The sequence below is a fragment of the Saccopteryx bilineata genome, chromosome 8, assembly GCF_036850765.1.
Source record: "Saccopteryx bilineata isolate mSacBil1 chromosome 8, mSacBil1_pri_phased_curated, whole genome shotgun sequence".
Taxonomy (NCBI): Eukaryota; Metazoa; Chordata; class Mammalia; order Chiroptera; family Emballonuridae; genus Saccopteryx; species Saccopteryx bilineata.
Window position 1 is genome coordinate 52,042,565 of NC_089497.1, and position 22,844 is coordinate 52,065,408.

Genomic DNA, 22,844 nt, shown 5'->3' on the forward strand with positions numbered 1-22,844 from the left:
AAATTCTCAAGTTAATTTCAACAAAGTTAGATAAAGAAATGCTCAAAAACACATTCAGTTTCTAAATAGTATCACTACTTCCCCTTTCACCAGTCAGTGTCATGATCCAGAAATTATTTGGGGTGATTTCACATGATCAGTGGATGCCCGCTGGGTTGCTCTTTACAGTGACCCTGTGAAAACCATGTCTAGTTGAACCTTAGGAAAAACACTTCTGAGCGTTTTGCAGACATAGATTGCCAGTTCCCTGAGCCATGTGCAAAGTCAGCTTGGAGATTCCCTTGATGTTCAGAGGTCAAGACTGAGGAGTAGGAATTAGGGGACTAGACTTCTTAGGGAAAGAAGGGACATTGTGTTTGGGGTTAACTGGGGGGCATGAGACAGGATTGTCTAACATGCCCCCCACTCAAGGTAAATTGTTTCATGGGGGACTGGGAGGAACCTCCTTTCAGCTTTTTATAAGTTGGAGAAAATAGGGTGAAGGTATGGTTTAGATTAAAGTGGAATAAAAGATCTCATGTTCCTTGGGCAAAGGAAGAAAAGAGGAGTTTCTGTTGCATGTTCTTTAAATCTCCCTTGGCCTCATCTTGGCCTCAGGTAGAGATATATATACATCGGTGATGGTATATCAGCATTACCAGAAAAACAGTATCAGTTACCAGAAAAAAATGATCATTACACATAGAAAGAAGTTGGCTGGACAGTAATTATTCCATTAAACAAGGGATACCTATGTAGTGTTAATGCACATCAATTCACTTTTGAGCACTTTGAGAATAGAGCTGCTTTTATTACCATGTTGTAACATCAAAGTTCTACAAACATTAGGACTTTCCCCTCTAGAACAGGAAAGCTTTGTTTGTTTTCATTTGAAGCATATTACACTGGAATTACTTTGTTTTATTTCTTTCCTTTTAAGTGTTAGACACCATCATGACCAAGAAACTTGACATCAATAACATGCCGCTCTCTCTGTTCCCATACTACGCCTCTTTGGGTACAGCTTTGTACGGAAAGGAGAAGCCTGTGATCAAGCTTCCGGCACCATTTAAAGAACGGTTGGATCTTCATTTATGGAAGTTCTTATATAAAAACAATCACCTGATTGAGGAGATAAATGAAGAAGTGAGACGTTGTCACTGTGAGCTGACATGGTCCCAACTGGATGGTGAAGTTACCATCAGACCTGCGGCCACCTTAGTCAATCAAGGAAGACAAAGAATCAAGAACTGGAAGAAGGATGTTTCCACAGCTTTCTCTGACATCAAGTCTCGATACAAAGTTACCCTATTTAAAGTGGATCCCATAGTGTGGGACGCCATAAAAAACAATTTAGAAGATGATAGAATTTTGATTGAGTTTGATACACTTACGGGGGTTGTAACCTTACTGGGGAAATCAGAGGATATACAAAACATTGAACCACAAATTAAGGAATTAATAGAAAACACCACTCAAAAAATTAAAAGAGAAGAGCAAAGCGTGCAGGAAAAAGTGGCCGTTTCTCCAGGAAAGTATTCACTGTTGTGCCTTAGCGGTGTACAGGAGCATTTCTGCACGGAGTACCCAGAGATGGAGATTTCTTATGATCAAGACACTCAACACATGTGTTTTAAAGGACTCAATGTAGAGGTGTATAAAGTAAAGTGTGAAATCCAGGAGAAGGTGTACAACATGGCTCAGAAAAGCATTCAGCCCCCCCCTGAGGTTGTCTGGTTTTTGAGGCAGGTCGACTGTGCACAATTCTCTAAGTCTCTTTTTATAACACGGAATATTCTTGCAGTTTATGAACTAAAGGATATAACTGTTTTCTTAACTGGCTGTTTTCCTCAAGACCTGTTGGAAGCTGAAATGCAAATGGAGAGTGCTTTAAGTTATAAGCGCATAAACATTGAGGACAAAGAACTTCTTAACAGCAAGAAATGGAAAGTGATTACTGGCAATTTGCATAAGAAACATAATTCTTCCTCAAAGACTGTAATAATCAATGAGGTAACTTCAGAAACCACAGGTGAGGTCATGATTGCAGGCTGTGTGAAAGAAGTAGATGATGTCTACAGCCTCCTTTATGACTTTGTGGAAAAAAACACAAAAATAGTGAGATTATTTGAAATAAATCCTCCCTTAGTTTTAGATTATTTAAAAGCAGAGAAAAAGCTATTCTTGCAAAAGATGAAGAAGATAAATGTTCATGTAGAGTTCAATTCTTGGAACAAACCAAGGGGCATTTTACTAACTGGCTCAAAGGCCGAAGTCCTGCAGGGAATGAACATCCTCAAGGAAGCCAGGGATTCAGTTTTTGTTAAAACCATCTGTATTGATAAGCCAGGAGCCAGCCAGGTCTTCCAGGATAAAGCATGGTATTGTAAACGTGAGGTCAGACAATCGTTTGGTTGTTTTGTGGAACTATTGCAGGATGAAGAAAAAGAGGGAGGTGGCACTGATGAGCAGAAGTGCTACTCTAGGACAGACTTGGGCCCTGGAATCTCACTGATCGTACAGCAAGGTGACTTGACACAGTTTCCAGTCGAAGTGGTGGTAAATTCGGCAAATGAGGACCTTCGCCTCAACGGGGGCCTTGGCGCTGCTCTTTCAAAAGCAGCTGGCCCTGAGCTGCAAGCAGACTGCTATCAGATAGTGAAGGACAAGGGCAAGATCCCACCTGGCCATGCCACCATCTCGAAAGCAGGAAAGCTCCCATACCACCATGTGATCCACGCAGTAGGGCCCGTGTGGGAGAAAAAGAATGCCCAGCAGTGTGAGTTCCAGTTGAAAAGAGCTGTGGAAGAAAGTCTCCATTTGGCTGAAAAATACCAGCACCAATCCATCGCCATCCCTGCCATTAGTTCTGGAAACTATCACTTTCCCTTATCCCAGTGTGTGAAGACCATTGTTTTGGCCATCAAAGAAAACTTCCAGTATAACTCAGATGGACGCACCTTGAAAGAGATTTACCTTGTGGATTCGGCTGAGAAGACTGTTGAGGCCTTTGTTGAAACTGTGAACACTGTCTTTAAAGACACCCCGCTTGATACCGCCTCCCCGCCGAGTTTCCCAGCAGTCCCGCTCCACCAGAGAAAAGGCGATGGAAGCAGACGAATGCTGGTGTGCCCGGGTGGCCTGAGGATCCTTCTGGTGAAAGAAGATGTGCAGAATGCCACTGTGAGTGTCCCTATTTACAGAACACCCACTAAGGTTCTGCAGCGGCAGGGAGTGTGTTGCCAAAGGAGGATTATGATCAAGGGGAGAATCAAGGGAGAGAATCCCATGCCATTCATTCTGGCCTGGAAACAGGTTCCCTTAAAAAATTGGGCTACTTCACCATGGCATTTAGTGATAGAGATTGGTCAGTGATGTCTGCGAACTGGAAGTGTATTCAGGTCACTAGGTTTTCAGTAAATGTGAAAATCTGTTGACACTCACAAGGCTATGCTATACTTTTTTTTTTTAATTTATTCATTTTTAGAGAGGAGAGAGAGAGGGAGAGAGAGAGAGAAAGAGAGGAGAGAGAGAAGGGGGGAGGAGCAGGAAGCATCAACTCCCATATGTGCCTTGACCAGGCAAGCCCAGGGTTTCGAACCGGCGACCTCAGCATTTCCAGGTCGATGCTTTATCCACTGCGCCACCACAGGTCAGGCTATGCTATACTTTTTTTTTTTTTTTTTATTTTTTTATTTATTCATTATAGAGAGGAGAGGGAGAGACAAAGAGAGGGACAGAGAGAGAGAGAGGAGAGACAGAAGGGGGGAGGAGCTGGAAGCATCAACTCCCATATGTGCCTTGACCAGGCAAGCCCAGGGTTTCGAACCGGCGACCTCAGCATTTCCAGGTCGATGCTTTATCCACTGCGCCACCACAGGTCAGGCTATGCTATACTTTTTTAGTGCCTCACACCTGTCATATTTTGGCAAACCTAAGGTTCATTTCCTGTCTAATTTACTGATAGCAGATACAGAAAAATTAGAGCATGGGATGAGGACAGAAGACAGGGATCTCGTCAATGGAGCAGAGTCAGGTTGAGCACGGAGGCCTGAGTCTGAGGGCCCAGCAACACCTGTCACCAGTAAGAAAATATGAGGAAGAAAGTAGAGACTGTACCTGGGAAGGGTCTGGGTCTTATGTGGGGACAATTCTTGTAGGTCTGCCAGAGGATGACATGTTTTTTTTAAACCGTATTTATTTCACACATAGGTGGGATATAGAACTGAGACTCATGGATATAGATAAAAGTGAGGTGGTGACCAGGGGAAGGGAGATTTGGGGGAGAGATGGGTGTAAAGAGGGACAAATATATGGTAACGAAAAATGATTTGATTTTGGGTGATCAACTGTTCAAATGCTATAGAAATGTTTACTTGAAATCTGTGTACTCTTATTAGTGTCAATAAGACATTCTAAATAAAATTAAAAGAAAAATAAAAAAACAAACAGAAAAAATTATTTAACAACCTTTTTAACACAGGTTCTAAATAATGCAAACAGCAGTTCCGGAAGCCCCTGCTGTGCCAGATGTGACTTCCCTGCTTGAGGTGTAGGCAGGCCTGAGGAAGGGATTCCTAGGGAAGGCCATTTGCCAGTCTTCTTTGGAGAAATACCTATTCAGATCTTTTGACCACTTTTAAATTGGGTTATCCTTTTATTAATGAATTTTAAGGGTTTGTTTTCTTTTTCTTTTTTTTTGTATTTTTCTGAAGCTGGAAACGGGGAGGCAGTCAGACAGACTCCCGCATGCGCCCGACCGGGATCCACCCGGCATGCCCACCAGGGGGCGATGCTCTGCCCATCCGGGGCATCGCTCTGTGGCGACCAGAGCCACTCTAGCGCCTGGGGCAGAGGCCAAGGAGCCATCCCCAGCGCCCGGGCCATCTTTTGTTCCAATGGAGCCTCGGCTGCGGGAGGGGAAGAGAGAGACAGAGAGGAAGGAGAGGGGGAGGGGTGGAGAAGCAGATGGGTGCTTCTCCTGTGTGCCCTGGCTGGGAATCGACCCTGGGACTTCTGCACGCCAGGCCGACGCTCCACCACTGAGCCAACCGGCCAGGGCCAAATTTTAAGGGTTTTAAAAATATTTTTTGGATACATAGACACCGGATTTCAATTATTCTTTTCCAGTTCTGCGGGTTATCCTCCTTATATACTAAGCTTGAATAATAATTACAAGAATAATAGCTAATGTTGATTATTTAGCATGTGCCAGGCACTATGTTAGGTACTTGGCTTGCCTTTTCTCATTCAATGCCATGAGATAGATTCCAGGATTATTATTCTCAAACAGATGAAGAAATGAGACTTAGAGTGGTTAAAGAATTTGCCCAAGTCCCACAGCTACCACATGGTAGAGCCAGAATTGAAATTTGTTCAGACTCTTAACTATCTCACTATTTCAAAAATAATAAAAATAATTTTGTTTCGCATTATAAAAAACCAATAACAAATAAATGAGAAACTGTTGACCGCGAGTCAGTAACTGGAATGGATTCTGCCCTTGTCCATCTCAAACATTGACTAGTAAGACATCTCTTCCATTCCTTTTACTCCCACAGGTGTGTGGCTTCCAATGCCATAGTACCTGCTATGTGTTGCTCCTCAGTGACCTATGCAGGGAAGCTTTGAAAATGACTTCGTCACATCCCTTCTCCTCTTTTCTCTTGGTCTCTTAATCTAGCTGATTAATCCACTCACATTAACTGTGCTGCTGAAAAGCTTCCATGGCTCCTCACTGTCTGTTGGGAAGTCCAGTTGGCTTGTGTTGAGACCCTCTGCAGTCTACCCCCAGGGTAACATTTCTAGCTTGGCTTGCACCATTTTGCTGCAGACACTCTCTATCAGGTCAAACTAATCTGCTCACAGCCCGTAACCAACTGTGAATATGTTCCCTCCTCTGAATGACTTCGCTGTCTCTCTCTGCCTGCTTTAACTATTCCCATTTCTACAACCCCATATCACTCATGCTGTCTTCAGTAGCCGCTGAAGGCACTTCCTCTGGACTCCCTCAGGGATCCTGAACCATTTTTTTTTTTTTTTTTTTCATTTTTCTGAAGCTGGAAACAGGGAGAGACAGTCAGACAGACTCCCGCATGCGCCCGACCGGGATCCACCCGGCACGCCCACCAGGGGCGGTGCTCTGCCCCCCAGGGGGCGATGCTCTGCCCATCCTGGGCGTCGCCATATTGCGACCAGAGCCACTCTAGCGCCTGAGGCAGAGGCCACAGAGCCATGCCCAGCGCCCGGGCCATCTTTGCTCCAATGGAGCCTTGGCTGCGGGAGGGGAAGAGAGAGACAGAGAGGAAAGCACGGCGGAGGGGTGGAGAAGCAAATGGGCGCTTCTCCTATGTGCCCTGGCCGGGAATCGAACCCGGGTCCTCCTCACGCTAGGCCAACGCTCTACCGCTGAGCCAACCGGCCAGGGCCTGAACCATTTTTATACATTGCTTTTTGACAGCTCTCTTTCGTCCTGGAGTTTAATTTAAATAAGTATCTATAATGCTTTGTCTTTGGTGGTATTTCAGTCTCTGAAAACTTAGTCGCCTTAATTGTCCCCCATTATGCCACGCCCAGTGGCTCAAATATAGTAATCCTTGATGAATGCTTTTGTGGGAATTTGAAACAAATTGTTGTTTTTGTCTTTAGACTGATGTTGTCGTCAACTCCATTTCTCGGGATCTTGACCTCAGTATGGGGCCCCTTTCTAAGGCGCTCTTGGAAAAAGCTGGGCCAAATCTCCAGAAGGAATTGAGCAAAGCTGGACAAGGGAAGGCTGTTGACGTGGGCACGGTTCTTCAGACCAGTGGTTGCAATCTGCATTGCCAACAAGTGCTTCATGTGGTGGCTCCTCCCTGGAATAATGGTGACACATCTTCATACAAGGTGGGGCCTGGTTTTAACTTCTCCAGGAAGTTGGGTGTCTCTTTGGACTCCTTTCAGTATAATGTAGGTTGGACCCTGTCTGTTTCTCTTCTCTAGTAACGTCACAGGTTCCGTCATACAGTAATTCTTGGCAGGTTCTGTCATGGTAGCCCTTTCTTTCAGCTGGAGTTGACTTCTCCTGAAGACTGGTTAATAATAGAAATTGATTATAGCTCAACCATTATGGGCTCTCGGGAAAGAGTTACTGAGGATAAAGCTCCTCTGGAATGAGGAAAGCAAAGCGAGGGCATGAACAGTGGGAACAGGAGGGATTAGAACAGTAGTTGCTTTGCTTTTTTACTGCATTGTGAGTAAGTTTGAACTTTTTTGGGTTTTTTCTCATTCTCTTTTCCTTTCCTGTGTTTTTCTTTCCCCTTCTGACTGCCTGTAGCTTGCCTTTTGTTGAAAGCAGAAAGGAGGTGACAGAGATCACACAGAGTTGCTAAATTCTTATTTTATTTTATTTATTTTGGTCCTAACTCCCATTTATAGACAAAATGTATAAGGATGTGCTTTGTACTTTTCAGATTATGGAAGACATAATCAGAGAATGTTTGACAATCACTGAGAACTTGTCCTTAAAATCAATTGGATTTCCAGCCATAGGAACAGGCAATTTGGAGTTTCCTAAAACCATTTTTGCTGAATTGATCATTTCAGAAGTGTTCAAATTTAGTAGCAACAGTCAACCAACAGCTCTACAAGAGGTTTGCTTTCTACTGCATCCAAATGATGACGCAAATATTCAGGTATAGCCTCACTCATTTCTGGTTATCTTGGCAACTGAGCCCTGATGGGTATTCAGTGTCTTCTTGGTCTAGTAGGTTGTTCCTTTCATGTACTTCCCATATAGGAAAGTAAAAGAGTAACATAGACTAGTTATAGTATGGCAAATTTTAAGCAAATTAATGGATATAGAAAAATACTTATTATTAAGGAAAATTTCAAATATAAACAAAGCTAAACAAAATAGTATAATAAACTCCATTGTATTCTTCACTCATCTTCACAGTTATCAACCTATGGCTACTATGTTTTTATTTCTTTTTATTTCTCTTCTTCCCATATTATTTTGAAGCAAATGCCAGATACACATTTTACCCATAAACAATTCAGTATTTATTTTAGACCTTGGAATTCCTCTTAAAAAGTAACATAACCACAATACTTTTTCACACATCAAAGAAATTGACAATCATTCCTTTATTTTATCAATTATCAAGTCAATGTTCACATTTCCAACTGTCTCATAAATGTTTTGTTTTTACAGCTTGTTTGTTTGAATCAGAATCCAAATAAGGCCCATATATTGCCATGAGGTTGACATATTCCTTAACCCTCTTTTAATCTTTAGGATTTCTTTGCATATGAACACAGAAATTTTAATACATAATATAAAAGCACAGTTGTGGTCCCATAAATAGGAGATTGTCGGGATGAAATACAGCTGAAAAGTGTGGTTAGAATAAACTGAGCACATCCCCTTGGAAATAGGAGAATTGGGACCAGAAGTACTAGAACCATCTTCAGACTTAGAGAGTTGTCAACCAGCTCACATTTATTTGCTAAACATCAGCTATGGGTGAGCTACTGGACTCTGAATTATGGGAGAATAAGACGCCATTATCCCAACTTTCCGAGTCCTTAGAACAGGGGTCGGGAACCTTTTTGGCTGAGAGAGCCATGAACACCACATATTTTAAAGTGTAATTCCATGAGAGCCATACAACGACCTGTGTACATTACACATTATCCAATAAAATTTGGTGTTGTCCCAGAGGACAGCTGTGATTGGCTCCAGCCACCCGCAACCATGAACATGAGCAGTAGGAAATGAATGGATTGTAATACATGAGAATGTTTTATATTTTAAACGTTTTTTTTATTATTATTAAAGATTTGTCTGTGAGCTGATGCAGCCATCAAAAGAGCCACATCTGGCTCACGAGCCATAGGTTCCCGACCCCTGCCTTAGAATCCAGTAGAGTAAATCACATTAAATGTTTGAAAAGTGTCATGGTAGTGGAAGAATTAAATAAACAGATTTAAACCAGCAACCCAGGAAATGTCCATGGATCATGGGACCATCTGAATTTTTAGGTCATACTTTTCAATTTCTTTTTTTTTTTTTTTAATTTTTTTATAGGTTTTTTTTTTTTTTTTTTGTATTTTTCTGAAGCTGGAAATGGGGAGAGACAGACAGACTCCCGCATGCGCCCGGCACGCCCACCAGGGGCCACGCTCTGCCCACCAGGGGCGATGCTCTGCCCCTCCGGGGCGTCGCTCCTCCGCGACCAGAGCCACCCTAGTGCCTGGGGCAGAGGCCAAGGAGCCATCCCCAGTGCCCGGGCCATCTTTGCTCCAGTGGAGTCTTGGCTGAGGGAGGGGAAGAGAGAGACAGAGAGGAAGGAGGAGGTGGGGGTGGAGAAGCAAATGGGCGCCTCTCCTATGTGCCCCGGCCGACGCTCTACCACTGAGCCAACCATCCAGGGCCACTATAGCAATTTCTAGTCAGTAAATGCTTTCTGAACAACCTTCCGATGACTTGCATTCTAAAAGATGATGTGGATCCTGGAATGGGTATATAACACTTACTTCCCCTTCTTGTAAATTGTAATTACTTTGGGAGCTAAGATTTATACACATAAAATGAACTACATTAGAGACAAAGTGCTGAGTGTACTTGTATGGGTGAATAGGGGAGTGAGTCGTAGGATGCAGACCTGAACCTTCAAGTTTCACTATTTTTGTGCAACCCCAGGACGTTTTTCTTTCCTAAAGACTCAAGTTCCTCTGCAAGTATCCTGTAGAAGGGTTAATCTATACAGACACCTGTACTGCCATTGGAAATAGTACCGATTCTCCATACGTGGTTGTGACACTTATCTCTTAAGACTTTTAAAGACAGTTAAACTTTGGTTATATTTGTACAATAAACAACAATACTTATTAAGATGTTAATAGGGGGACACTGTAACAGAAGTTACAAAACAGCAGCTCATGTTCTGAACGTGGCCTCTAGATGTGCTTTATCTGGGCTAGTTGGGAAAATATTTGAATCGGTTGCTAACATTTAAGAATCAAACATTTCACGTAAAACTCCAGATGTCCACTGTGACCTAAACTTTCAGATGTTCTGGCACATTGGACAGTTTGCTGTGGCTGAGTGACAGGTGCTGCGTAGTCCTCCCGTGTCCCATCAGTCCACCTTTACATTGTAGCTTACCTGCCTGGCCCCTAGAGATCTTTGAGCCTGACGTCCTGGCTCTATAGTCTCTCCCGGTAATTCTCCTTTTATTGGATCAGCCTTTTAGTCAAGATGTTACTTGGTTTTTTACCAACAAAATTCTCTGTTGCTTGTTTACGAGAAGAAAGAAAGTGATAATTTTGAGGTGTCACTACCAGGCAAGGAAATAGAATTCACAGGTTCATTAATCCTAAAATACAACTTCTTGCTCCAAAACACACTACTCCCCTACCCATTCTTCTCCTGGTACAAATAAAAAGTTAAAAACTGAAGTGTCCGAGACCTTCTGATTGTCTTTCTCTTAACACTGTTTTTAACAACTGGCAAGTTATTTACTCTTACTGATTATAAAAGTAATAAATGTTCATTGTAGGCCTTGGCTGATTGGCTCAGTGGTGAGTGTCGCCCTGGCTTGTAGATGTCTCAGGTTCGATTCCCAGTCAGGGCACACAGGAGAAGCAACCATCTGCTTCTCCACCCCTTTCCCTTCTCTTTCTCTTCCTCTCTCCCTCTCCTGCAGCCATGGCTCTATTCGAGTGAGTTGGCCCCTAGTGCTGAGGATTGCTGCAGTTCTTAATGGCTGCTACATATTTTAACATGTGGACATATTAAAATTTATTTAACTATTTCCTTATTGGTTTTTAAACTGTTTTACTTTTTTCTTAATTATAAACAACACTGTAATGAATATGTTTGTATTTATATCTTTGTTCTTTGATCATTTTCATGGGATGCATTTGTAGAAATAAATATATGCAGTCTCATAACCTTAAAATCTATAATGATTATAAACAATACTTTGAGAATTGTTCTGTTCTAAATATTTGTGCCTGTAGGATCGAAAACTGTGATGAATCAAATTCATTCATCTACTGAAGATTATAGTAGTCAAAACTGTCTTTGTATTTCCAGGCATTTTCAGATGAATTTGACAAAAGGGCTAATGGAAACTTCGTCAGTCACAAAATGTCCAAGACTGAGAATACTCAAGGTTCAGTAAAGATTTTTTTCATTAACATTTTTTTCTTTTTTCTTTTATTCTCTTTTTTGCTTGCTTTTTCTTTTGGGATTTAGAAAAGCTTTTAAATTGAAAAATTATTTCTACTTGCTAAATAACTATTTAGTGATAAGTGAAAGATGATAGTGATAATTTTTATGAAAAAATCAATTTGCGAAAAAGAAGATATTAAATTGTATTTTATACACTTGAACATGCAAGACACTGGCCATGTTTGTGTGATTTGGAGTGGAAGAGAAAGCAGGCCAAATTAGATAACCTATACAAATGAGTTTTTAGTAGTGATGAGGCTACTATATTTTAAGGATGATGTGACATGTGTTTTCAGAAATAGGCACATTTAAAGAGACAATACGAATCATGTTTCTTCTCTAGCAAATTTGCTGTTATGTATTTGACTTTACAAAGGGTCCTCAGGTTATGACAGTATCAACATACGACATTTCAAGTTTACAACTCTCAATCCCATAAAAATTTTAAAAATATTGGGCCCTGGCTGGTTGGCTCAATGGTAGAGCGTCAGCCCAGCATGTGGAAGTCCCAGGTTCGATTCCCGGCCAGGGCACACAGGAGAAGTGCCCATCTGCTTCTCCATCCCTCCCCCTCTCCTTCCTCTCTGTCTCTCTCTCTCTTTCCCTCCTGCAGCCAAGGCTCCATTGGAGCAAAGTTGGGCTGGGCGCTGAGGATGGCTCCCTGGCCTCCATCTTAGGCGCTAGAATGGCTCTGGTTGCAACAGACCAACACCTCAGATGGGCAGAGCATCGCTCCCTTGTGGGCATGCCAGGTGGATCCTGGTCGGGCGCATGCAGGAGTCTGTTTCTCTGCCTTCCCACTTCTCACTTCAGAAAACTACAAAAATAAATAAATAAATAAATAAAATAAAAATATTGATATGTGACTGTTTTGGCTTATGCCATTTGCATCATATTTACGGACTACATGGGTGAACTAGTTTGGTTGCATGCAACAGAAGAATACACAGTAACACAGCGTGTTTGTGTTTTTATATTCTAGATTATAATTTTACATCTGTGTTTAAATGACTTAGGCTAAGTGTATGTAAATGACTTAAGCTAGGGTGTGTCTCAACCTACACCAAAATTTGGGTTACAGCACTGTTGTAAAAATGGAACTGTGTCATAACCTGAGGACCCCCTGTATTCTATTTTGGAGTTTGCCGAGGCTTCTTGAATATGACTTCCATCTAATTTAGGAATTTGTCAGTCATGTCTTCAAATATTTTTCTTGCAGTGGTCTTTCTCTCCTTTAGTGCTGCAATAACATGAATGTTAAGCATTTTGATAGTGCCTTGAGGATCTGTTCTTTTTTTCTTTTAATCTTTTTTCTCTCTGTTCTTCAGATTTGATCATTTTTATTGCTTTACCTCCAAGTTAACTGACTCATTTTTCTGTCTGCTATACTATTGAGCCTATACAGTGAATTTTTTAATTTCAGATATTGTATTTTTAAGTTCTAAAATGTCCATTTGGTCCTTATTTTATAATTTATATTTCTCTGCAGAGACTCCTATTTTTCCATTCATTCCAAATCATTTTTTTTTTCCATTTAGATATGTTTATTTTGACCCCAGGGAGCATATTTATGGTAGATACTTAAAAGTCTTTGTCTGATAATCTCAATATCTGGATCATTTTGAGATTAACATCTATATTGAATATATTTATCCTTGAGAAGTGCTTGTACTTTCTTGGTTTTTTGTATAACAAACAGTTTTGGATTATGGGATGGTTATTTTACTCATTATGTTGTGAAACTTGGGTGTTGTTAAAATCCTCTGGGAAATGGTGATTATTTTAGCAGGCAGTCTGTCAGTTACGTTCATTCTAAAAGTTCTCTCATACCTGGGTGGCAGCAGATCCAATGTTATTGCAGTTCTCAAAGCCCTTGTGCTGCTTGGGACTGCTCCCACCTCCCCCGTGTGCAGCTCTGCGGCGGGCTCAGGCCTTATTCCAGTGCTTCGCCGACTAGGGGATCTCCTTCTCCAGCTCTCCCCTCTCCTGGGCTCCCCTCCCCCACTCTGGCTTGGAGGAGCCCATGTTCCAGGCCTCTCACCACAGAGACAGTGTTCGCCGGGAGTTCAAGCTGCCTGTTCTGTTGCTTCATAATTTGGTGTGATTAAGGTTACCCCTGGACAAAGTGGAGAGAGAAAAGAGAGAGAGAAGAAACAACAACACGGATTCCCCCACCACACATAGACACATTTCAGAACAGAAGGGCCCTTTTTCCTGATTCTTCTGGATAGAAATACCGAATGTTTCTCAGAGTTTTAGCTCTCTGTGGTGCCACTGCAGAGTCCTACAGCTGGGGTCGTGTTGGGGATAGGGGCTAATTAAAAAAGAATAACTATGGAAAATAAGAAATATTGTTACCATAGGCTTTGGGTTAAGGTTACAGGGACCCCTTTTCTCAATCTCTGGCCATAAAGACAGGGATCCTCTGAGTCTTTTGCTACCTGTGCTCATAGTACAGTTCAACAACCAGGACCACCCTTGGGTCAAAGCTGGGAGAGAGAGGAAAAATGTCAAAACAAAACTCCCCTCTGTACAGGCTGCTGCTTCAGGTTTTGACTCCATTCCCCAGTCTGCCTGCTATTGTTTACTTCCCAGTCCTCGGTCAGTGGCCTTTTGTATCAGTCCCGTGTTTTCGTTGTCGTCAACGGGAGAGAAAGGCTCTATCAGGCTGACTTCACCTTGGCCAAAGCCAGAAGTCCACATTTGATATGTATATATTTTATAATCCTTTTTCAGAAACAGACCATCTTTAGGGCTAAGGGTCAGGATGAGGTTAAAGTAAAGGTCAAAGATATGGGGGCAGGAGAGAGAAAGAGAAGTGTGGGAGGGGCACATGCGAGGAGCATGAGACCTAAGTCATTCTTGGTGTGGTTGGCTTGATCATTGACTCTATTCTCTTTTTTCTTTTCAGGTTTACATGGGCCTATTACCAGCCCTTCTGCAGGAGTATATGAAATGAAAATTGGTCCCATCACTTTCCAGGTGGCCTCTGGAGATATTACCAAAGAAGAGGCAGATATAATTGTAAATTCAACATCACACACGTTTAATCTCAAAGCAGGTACTTTACTTGTAGGTTTTTTTTTTACTAGTGTAATAGTCATAGTACAATAGATTCCATGAAGGAGGGTTCCTATAGCCAGACGATTTTATATTTTACAGTTGCTGTAGCCAAAGTGGTTTCTACAACTTTGGCTCACTAATATTAATTAATAATTTTAAACTTATTTTGACATGGTTTTTTTATAATTGGTGACAGTTATTTCATGAATTTTTCTTCTTTGTGAGCAGAAATAGTCAGGTTGTCCGAGTCCTTTGATGATGAGGAAAGCATTTAGATAATGAAGCAAGCATTCTATTTTTTATTTAGTTGGTATTTTTCTGAAGTGAGAAACAGGGAGGAAGAGAGACAGAGTCCTACATGCGCCTGACCGGGATCCACTTGGCATGCCCACTAGGGGGCAATGCTCTGCCCATCTGGGGGTGTCGCTTCCTTGCAACCAAAGCAATTCTAGTGCTTGAGGCAGAGGCCATGGAGCCATCTTCAGCACCTGGTCCAACTTCGCTCCAATGGAGCCTTGGCTGTGGGAGGGGAAGAGAGAGATAGAGAGAAAGAAGAAGGGGAAGGAGGGAGAAGCAGATGGGCGCTTCTCCTGTGTTCCCTGGCCGGGAATTGAACCCAGGACTTCCACATGCCAGGCCAACACTCTACTGCTGAGCTAGCTGGTCAAGGCCACGCAAGCATTCTGATTCAAATGTACTATACTGATTTTTTTTAAAAAAAGGTTTGTAACCATGTTGATGTTCTCATGTAGGGGTCTCCAAAGCAATTTTGGAACAGGCTGGACAAAACGTGGAAATGGAGTGTTCTCACCTAGGTAAGACACAATGCTATTTCTGGTCCTAAATTATATAAGCGGAAGGCTGAATATGAGAGGCTGTGGAGAGGCAGGGGTCTGGGGAGACAAGATACTAATCTTAAAATCACACATTTTATTAAAGAATTCCTGTCATAGAGAATTAGAAATTCAAAGAAGTGAAAAGTGAAATCATGGTCAAAAAGAGAGGCTAAGCAAGGAAGATTCATCACAGGTACTATTTCAGGAGTCTCTTATTCACATAACATGCTTCATTTGCCACACCAGACATTTTTGTTTTCTAAACAAGCAAGAGAGTGGGTTCAGCATCTGATTTTGCATCTTTTTGTTCTGTGTTTCTTAGCTCAAAAGGGCAAAAACAATGGTTATATAATTACTGGAGGTGGATTACTGAAGTGCAAGAATATTATCCATGTCGCTGGTGGAAATGATGTCAAGACATCGGTTTCCTGTGTTTTACAAGAGAGTGAAAAACGGAATTACTCGTCCATTTGCCTCCCAGCCATTGGGACAGGTGTGTTGCCTCTCAAGGCTGGATTCCTAGGCGTCCCTTTTCCTTTGACTTGGTGCTCGCTTGAATACAGCTCATGCTGAGTCTCAGTAAGGGCGGCTTCCTCACTCCAAGGCAACTGCTGAGGGAAGGAGCAAGGCCTGTGGGTGGTTTAAGAAAAAGAGGAAAAAATGAAGAAAAACCAAAGGGAGTGTTAGGAGTGTTAGAATTCCTTTTTTTTTTTTTTTTTTTTTTTTTAGTGAGAGGAGGGGAGATAGAGAGACAGACTCCCACATACGCCCCGACCCTGGGATTTACTTGGCAGCCCCCATCTGGGGCTGATACACAAATCAGCCGAGCTCTCCTCAGCACCTGAGGTCAATACTCGAAACAGTCTAGCCACTGGCTCTGGGAGGGAGGGGGAGAGAAGCAGATGGTCGCCTCTCATGTGTGTCCTGACTGGGAATTGAACCCAGGACTTCCGCAAGCCAGGCCGATGCTCTATCCACCTAGCCACCTGGCCAGGGCCGAGAGTGTTGGAATATTAAAGGGATACTTGCTCTCTAATATGGAGAGGGAGGGAGAGGAAGAGAAGGGAAAGAGCAAAGGGAAAGAAAGATCATCGCTTCTTCTCTTTTCATCTGTTCCTTTCTCTGTTTTCCATCACCCTATTCCCCATTACTTAGTCCTTAACTTCCCCTCTGTCCCCTCTCCATGGAGAACTTCAGCACAGGGATGCTCACCTCCCTGTAACTGGCTCCCAAATGAGGATTTCCAGCCCTCTTCTCTCACCTCTTCAACAGTGGCTGATAGGTTGGCCTTCAGGCATCACTTCACAGAAACTTTCCAATCACCATAACCCAGTGGGTTCTACTGGGTCAGAAACTCAACTCTAACTCGTCACCTTCCTCTTTGAAGCCTACTCGCTTCTTTCAAATTTCCTGTTTTCCTCAAACTATATGATGATTGGTTGATTCTTCATATATAATATAAAGATGGTGCTTTGGATTTATCATTAGTACGGTGATGCTCTCTGAGCTCTTTTCCAAGGAGTTTGAATATTAGTGGGTTACTGCAAGCCTTTTGTTTCTTCCGCCGACCTGGTGGCATTGCTGTTCTGCACAAGTAAATGCATGTTAGGAAGTTCTCCTTGCTTGTCCTCTTTCCCTATCTCTATCAATACTGGAGCTGGTGCTTAGACTAATGGATGAGGAAGCTTTCTCCCTTAATGATGTTTCTGAATTGAGTTTGACCGAGTTTAAGACAACTCCTGGCAGTAAAAGAAGCCCTCTACCTGTTACCTTCAGATACCTGCCCTCAGGGGAGAGAGAAGGTGGTCAGTGATACCTGCAAGTACACAAGCTCAGAGCAAACTCCAAACTCCAATTCACTGTCTTCTTCCCCAAACCTTGCTTCCTGTGACATCCCCGGTTATGTTACAAGCATCACTTTCTATCTAGAATCCTTGACTCGGCCATTTTTGTTACTCTCATGTTCATTAGCTTATTAATTACTGTAGTTTGATTAAATATGTTGAGTGCCTGTCATATGCCAAGCACCATCCTGAGGCACAGGGGATAGAAAGATGGCTAAGAAAAGGATCCAGTCCACCAGGAGCGCTTAGTCTATTGTGAGAGACAGATATGTAAATGACCATAGTACAGCGTGCCCATAATACACACATGAAAGTGTGCGGGAAGCCAAAGGTCAAGGATACTCGCAGTTGGTCACTAGGTCCTCCTGACTTTACTTTCTGTCTCCTCCCTACACCCATATCTTTTTTCTAGCCCCCTTTCTTTGTTCAGCTCTTGTCTTTTGCCTAAACTTTAATTATAGTCTCCAAGCTAGACCTGGGCTGTCTGCTCCAGTGCCTACTATACCACAGACTTATTTTTCTCAAAAACAGCTCTAGCCCTGACTGGTTGGCTCAGTGGTAGTGTCGGCCCAGCGTGTGGATGTCCCAGGTTTGATTCCTGGTCAGGGCACACAGGAGAAGCACCCATCTGCTTCTCCACCCTTCCCCCTCTCCTTCCTCTGTGTCTCTCTCTTCCCCTCCTGCAGCCAAGGCTCCATTGGAGCAAAGTTGTCCCGGGTGCTGAGGACGACTCCATCACTTGGCCTCAGGCACTGAAATGACTCAGTTCTGAGCAACGGAGCAGTGGCCCCAGATGGGCAGAGCATCGCCCCCCTAGTGGGCATGCCAGGTGGATCTCAGTTGAGTGCATGTGGGAGTCTGTCTCTCTGCCTCCTCGCTTCTCACTTTAGAAACATACAAAAAAAAAAACCCCAAAACACACACACACACAAAAACCACACAACAGCTCTATTTCCTGAACAAACCAGGTTGGATATACCTCACTTCCATTACACAGTTCTAGGCTTTCCCTCAATTTTCAATACTTCTCCTAATCAACCTTGAATTCTGCCAGTCAGCTAAAAAATCTCACTGAACGTGGGAAGAAAAACTTCCTAGAGGCTCATGGATAACTTGTGTGTAAAAAGATAGATTATAACAGAGCTTATAGCTCCAGGTGTCTACACAATTATCTTAATATAAATCAAGTTCCCCCAAATATCTGGGAGAATAAGGAAAAATGCATAGTCAGGTGATGATTGAGCAAAAAATTGTCTTTAAAGATCATGCTATTTCAGCATATATTAGAATCTTTTACTTCTTATGAATATTTTTTTTATTCATTTTTTAGAGAGGAGAGAGACAGAGAGGGAGAGAGAGGAGAGAGAGAGACAGAGAGAGAGAAGGGGGGAGGAGCTGGAAGCATCAACTCCCTGATGTGCCTTGACTAGGCAAACCCAGGGTTTCGAACCGGCGACCTCAGCATTTCCAGTTCGACGCTTTATCCACTGCACTACCACAGGTCAGGCCTTATGGATATTTTGAGGATGTTGGTGAGCCAGAGATGAACTGTGCTTTGTAACACAGAGGAACACGATGAGCTAAGATCTGCTGAATAGAACATCAGACACCAAAAGTTAGATTTCTGATTCCTTTGCTCATTGTTGGGGTGTTGGTTTCTTTACATGTTGGAACTCCCCATTGCATCAAGGTCTTCAAAAGTGTTTGCTGATGCCTTGTTAGAAGTCCATGGAGATGAAAAATTTGGGGAGTGTGGATTCATTCTGTGAGAATTGAGATCTCTGCTTTATTCCTCAGCCTTTTCCAGTTGGGTGAATTCTTTTTCTAGTCATTTTTATCTGCCTTTTCAGGAAATGCTAATAAAGACCCAGATAAGGTTGCTAGTGCCATAATTGAAGCCATTGAAGACTTTATCCAAAAAGGATCAGTCAAGTCTGTGAAAAAAGTTAAAGTTGTTATCTTTTTGCCTCAAATACTGGACGTGTTTTATGACAACATGAAAAAAAGAGAAGGCTCTCAGGCTTCTGCCACACAGTCTATGATGTCTAAAATTGCATGTGAGTTGTTGATTTTTATGAAATGCATGTTCTTAATACTGATGCTATATGAGAAACAGCTAATATTTTAAATTCATTCTTGGAGGTAATTTTATTGAAATATAATTGATATACATCACTGTGTAAGTTTAAGGTGTACAACATAATGGTTTGACTTACATTTATTACCACAATATATTTAGTTAGCATGCATCATCTCATAAACTTACAAGGAGAAAGCAAAAGAAGAATATTTTTTTTGTGTGTGATAAGAACTCAGAAATGAACAACTTTCATATATATCCTACAGCTGGGCTAGCTCTAGTCATCATGCTGTGTACATTAGATCCCTTGTACTTATTTATCTTGTAACTGGAAGTTTGTACCTTTGACCACCTTCCTGCAATTTACCTTCCCCCAACCCATCTCTGATAACCATAGATCTGAACTCTTTTTCTATGAATTTGGGTGGGTTTTTTTTTTTAGATTCCACATGTAAGTGAGATCTTATGGTATTTGTCTTTTTCTATCTGACTTGAAAATGCTAATCTTTAACGAACTACCAGAATGAGAAATTAGAAAATAATCCGTTTACAATAGCATCAAAAACAATAAAATACCTAGGAATAAATTTAACCAAGGAATTGAAAGACCTATACACTGAAAACTATAAGACACTGATGAAAGAAACTGAAGAAGACACAAATAAATGGAAAGATACTCTATGTTCATGTGTTGGAAAGATTAGTGTTGTTAAAATATACATAGTTTCTAATGCAGTCTGCAGACTCAGTGCAATCCCTATCAAAATTCCAGTGGCACTTTTTACAGAAATAGAAGAAACAACCCTAAAATTTGTATGGAACCAAAAAGACCTTAAATAACTAAAGCAATCTTGAGAAAAAATAACAAAGGTGGAGTTATTATAATTCCTGGTTTCAGAGTATATTACAAAGCTATAGTAATCAAAAACAGTATGGTATTGATATAAACACAGATACATAGATCAATGGAAAAGATTAGAAAACCTAGAAATAAACCTATGCATATATGGTCAGTTAACTTACAACAAAGAAACCAAGAATATATTGTACAATGAGGAAAGGACAGTCTCTCTAATAAATAGTGTTGGGTGCTCACTTTGGTAGCACATATGCTAAAAGAAATGGTGTTGGGAAAATTGGACAGCTACGCAAAAGAATGAAACTGGCCACTATCTTACACCACACAAAAATCCACTCAAAATGGGTTAAAAACTTTAATGTAAGACCCGAAACCCTAAAGGTTCTAGGAGAAAACATAAGGAGTTAGCTTCTCTCAACATTAGTCTTTGCAGAAAGTTTTTGGCTTTGACACCAAAAACACTAACAGCAAAAGCAAAAATAAATAACTGGGAATGTATCGAACTAAAAAGCTTTTGCACGACAAAGGAAACCATCAACAAAATGAAAAGACAACTTACCAAATGGCAGAAAATAGTTGCACTCATATACCTGATAAGGAGTTACTATAAAAAATATATAAAGAACTTATACAGCTCAATAGAAAAAAATCCAATTCAAAAATGGGCATAGGATATATATAAATAGACATATTTCCCAGAGAAGATAAACAAATGGTAAACAGATAGATTAAAAGGTGCTCAGCATCACTAGTCATCAGGAAACTGTGAATCAAAACTAAACTGTGAATCACACGTGTTAGAATGCTTTTATGGGAAACGCAAGAAATAAATGTCGGCAAAAATGTGGAGGAGAGAGAAAACTTGTGCACTGTTGGTAGAATTGTGAATTGTAAATTGGTGCAGCCACTATGGAAAACAGTATGGAGGTTCCTCAGAAAAGTAAAAATAGGACTACCACATGATCCAGCAATTTCATTTCTAGGTATTTATTTGAAAGAAATAAGATACCTACTCCTCCATGTTCATTGAACATTATTTACATACCCAAGACATGGAAGCAACCTATTGTCCATTGGCAAGTGAATGGATAAAGATTTGGTATATACGTATATATGTATGTATTCATTCTGTCATCAAACCACTTCTTCTTTATCCATTCATTCACACACACAAACATAATACAGGATGGGGCAAGAGTAGGTTTGCACTTGTGGGTAAGTGAAAGTTTATTCTTGTATTATTATTTATTAATTATTGTGTTATTTTCCATATGAACAACTGTAAACCTACTTTTGCTCACCCTGCATATATGATAGAATAGTATTCAGTCACAAAAAGGAAGGAAATCCTGCCATTTATAACAACATGGATAGACCATGGATTATACGAAATGAAATAAGTCAGACAGAGAAAGGCAAATACTGTGTGATACTTCGAATATGTGGAAATTAAAAAAAAAAAAAAGCCTAAACTCATCAATGCAGAGAACAGTTTGGTGGTTATCAGAGGTGGGGTGGTAGGAGGTGAGCAAAATGGGTGAAATGGGTGACGGTGGTCCAAAGGCACAAACTTCCAATTATAAGACAAGTCCTGGAGACATCATTATAGGACAATGACTGAAAAAGGGAGGTAAAAAGGGAGGGAGGGAAGAAGAGAAGGAAGGAGGAAGGAACGGAGAAATGGCTAATAGCTATCTTTTTTTTCTTTTTAAATTCAAGACATCGTTGCATTCCCTTTCTTTTCTTTTTTAGCATTTCTTGGCTTCTCAAAGCAATCTCCCCCAAAACAAAAGCCTTTGGTTTTGGAAAAGAAAACAGAATTAGCCATTTTTCAGGTGTGTGGTGAAAATGAAAAACTTGTGGAACAGGCCCTGTGCTGGATACAGAATCTGATTAAAAAGGAGCAGAATCTCTACACCAGTACAGACGAGTGTATCAAGGACTTTGGTGAACAGGAATATCAGGAGTTGAGTAAGCTGCAGAAGACCTTGAATATTATCATACTGTTGGACCATCAGAAACCTTTGATTGAGGTCTCAGGAACTATCAGTGATGTGTTACAGGCTAGAAACGCAATTGAGGACATGCTGAAGATCGTTAAGTTAGCCAAAGAGCAGGAACTCAAAGCAGATTACGTCAGTGACTTTGTGGAATGGCAGTATAACGACAATAACACTATTTATAATTTTGACAAAATGACCAATCTGCAATTGGAAGATGCAAAGAAAAAACAGACAGCGACCATTAATATCAAAATTAATAATCAGAAGTACACAGTGGACTTGAAAACATACATTGCTACAGATGCAAAAGGACACAGTTTATCTGTCCAGCGCCATCTGAAACCTAAAGGTGAGTCAGACTTTCATGCGTGAAATCCATTATTTTGCGCTTACTTTGGGCTTACCACTACTTTATATTGTACATACACCAAAATTGTATTCAAGTAGATAAAATTTAAGTAACTGTTATGGAATAAAATAGAAACTTGGTCTCTGAGTTTACGGAGCTTACATCATGTCCAGGAAAATCCAGCACGGGTGCAACCACAGGCTGAGGATGACTGTCTTAGTGGTACCACTAGCCAAACCTTGCAATTTTAGTTTACCAGCTTGCCAGAGCCACTTCCTCTGAGAGGTAATGGCTGCTTCAGTCAGGTGAGGGGAAGCCATAGGCTTTAAAGAAAAGTGGCCCAAGGCTTTTTTTCCTTTTTTTTTGTATTTTTCTGAAGTGATAAGCAGGAAGGCAGAGAGACAGACTCCCGCAAGTGCCAAACCAGGATCCACCCGGCATGCCCACTAGGGGGCGATGCTCTGCCTATCTGGGGCGTTGTTCCATTGCAACCAGAGCCTTTCTAGCGCCTGAGGCAGAGACTATGGAGCCATCCTCAGTACCCGGGCAACTTCGCTCCAATGGAGCCTTGGCTGCGGGAGGCGGAGAGATAAAGAGAGAAAGGAGAGGG

The 22,844-nt window shown here is 41.5% G+C and overlaps 1 protein-coding gene across 1 annotated transcript in view; it reads left to right on the plus strand.

Annotated features, from left to right (window-relative positions):
- PARP14 (poly(ADP-ribose) polymerase family member 14) overlaps window positions 1-22,844 on the plus strand; it is a 51,068-nt gene that overhangs the window by 18,813 nt on the left and 9,411 nt on the right. Inside the window, exons 6-14 of the mRNA XM_066241638.1 lie at window positions 920-3,162; window positions 6,628-6,864; window positions 7,431-7,652; window positions 11,063-11,141; window positions 14,112-14,261; window positions 15,016-15,078; window positions 15,422-15,592; window positions 18,794-19,000; window positions 21,635-22,234. Coding sequence (XP_066097735.1) covers window positions 920-3,162; window positions 6,628-6,864; window positions 7,431-7,652; window positions 11,063-11,141; window positions 14,112-14,261; window positions 15,016-15,078; window positions 15,422-15,592; window positions 18,794-19,000; window positions 21,635-22,234 — 3,972 coding nt within the window. The remainder of the gene's footprint in view (window positions 1-919; window positions 3,163-6,627; window positions 6,865-7,430; window positions 7,653-11,062; window positions 11,142-14,111; window positions 14,262-15,015; window positions 15,079-15,421; window positions 15,593-18,793; window positions 19,001-21,634; window positions 22,235-22,844) is intronic.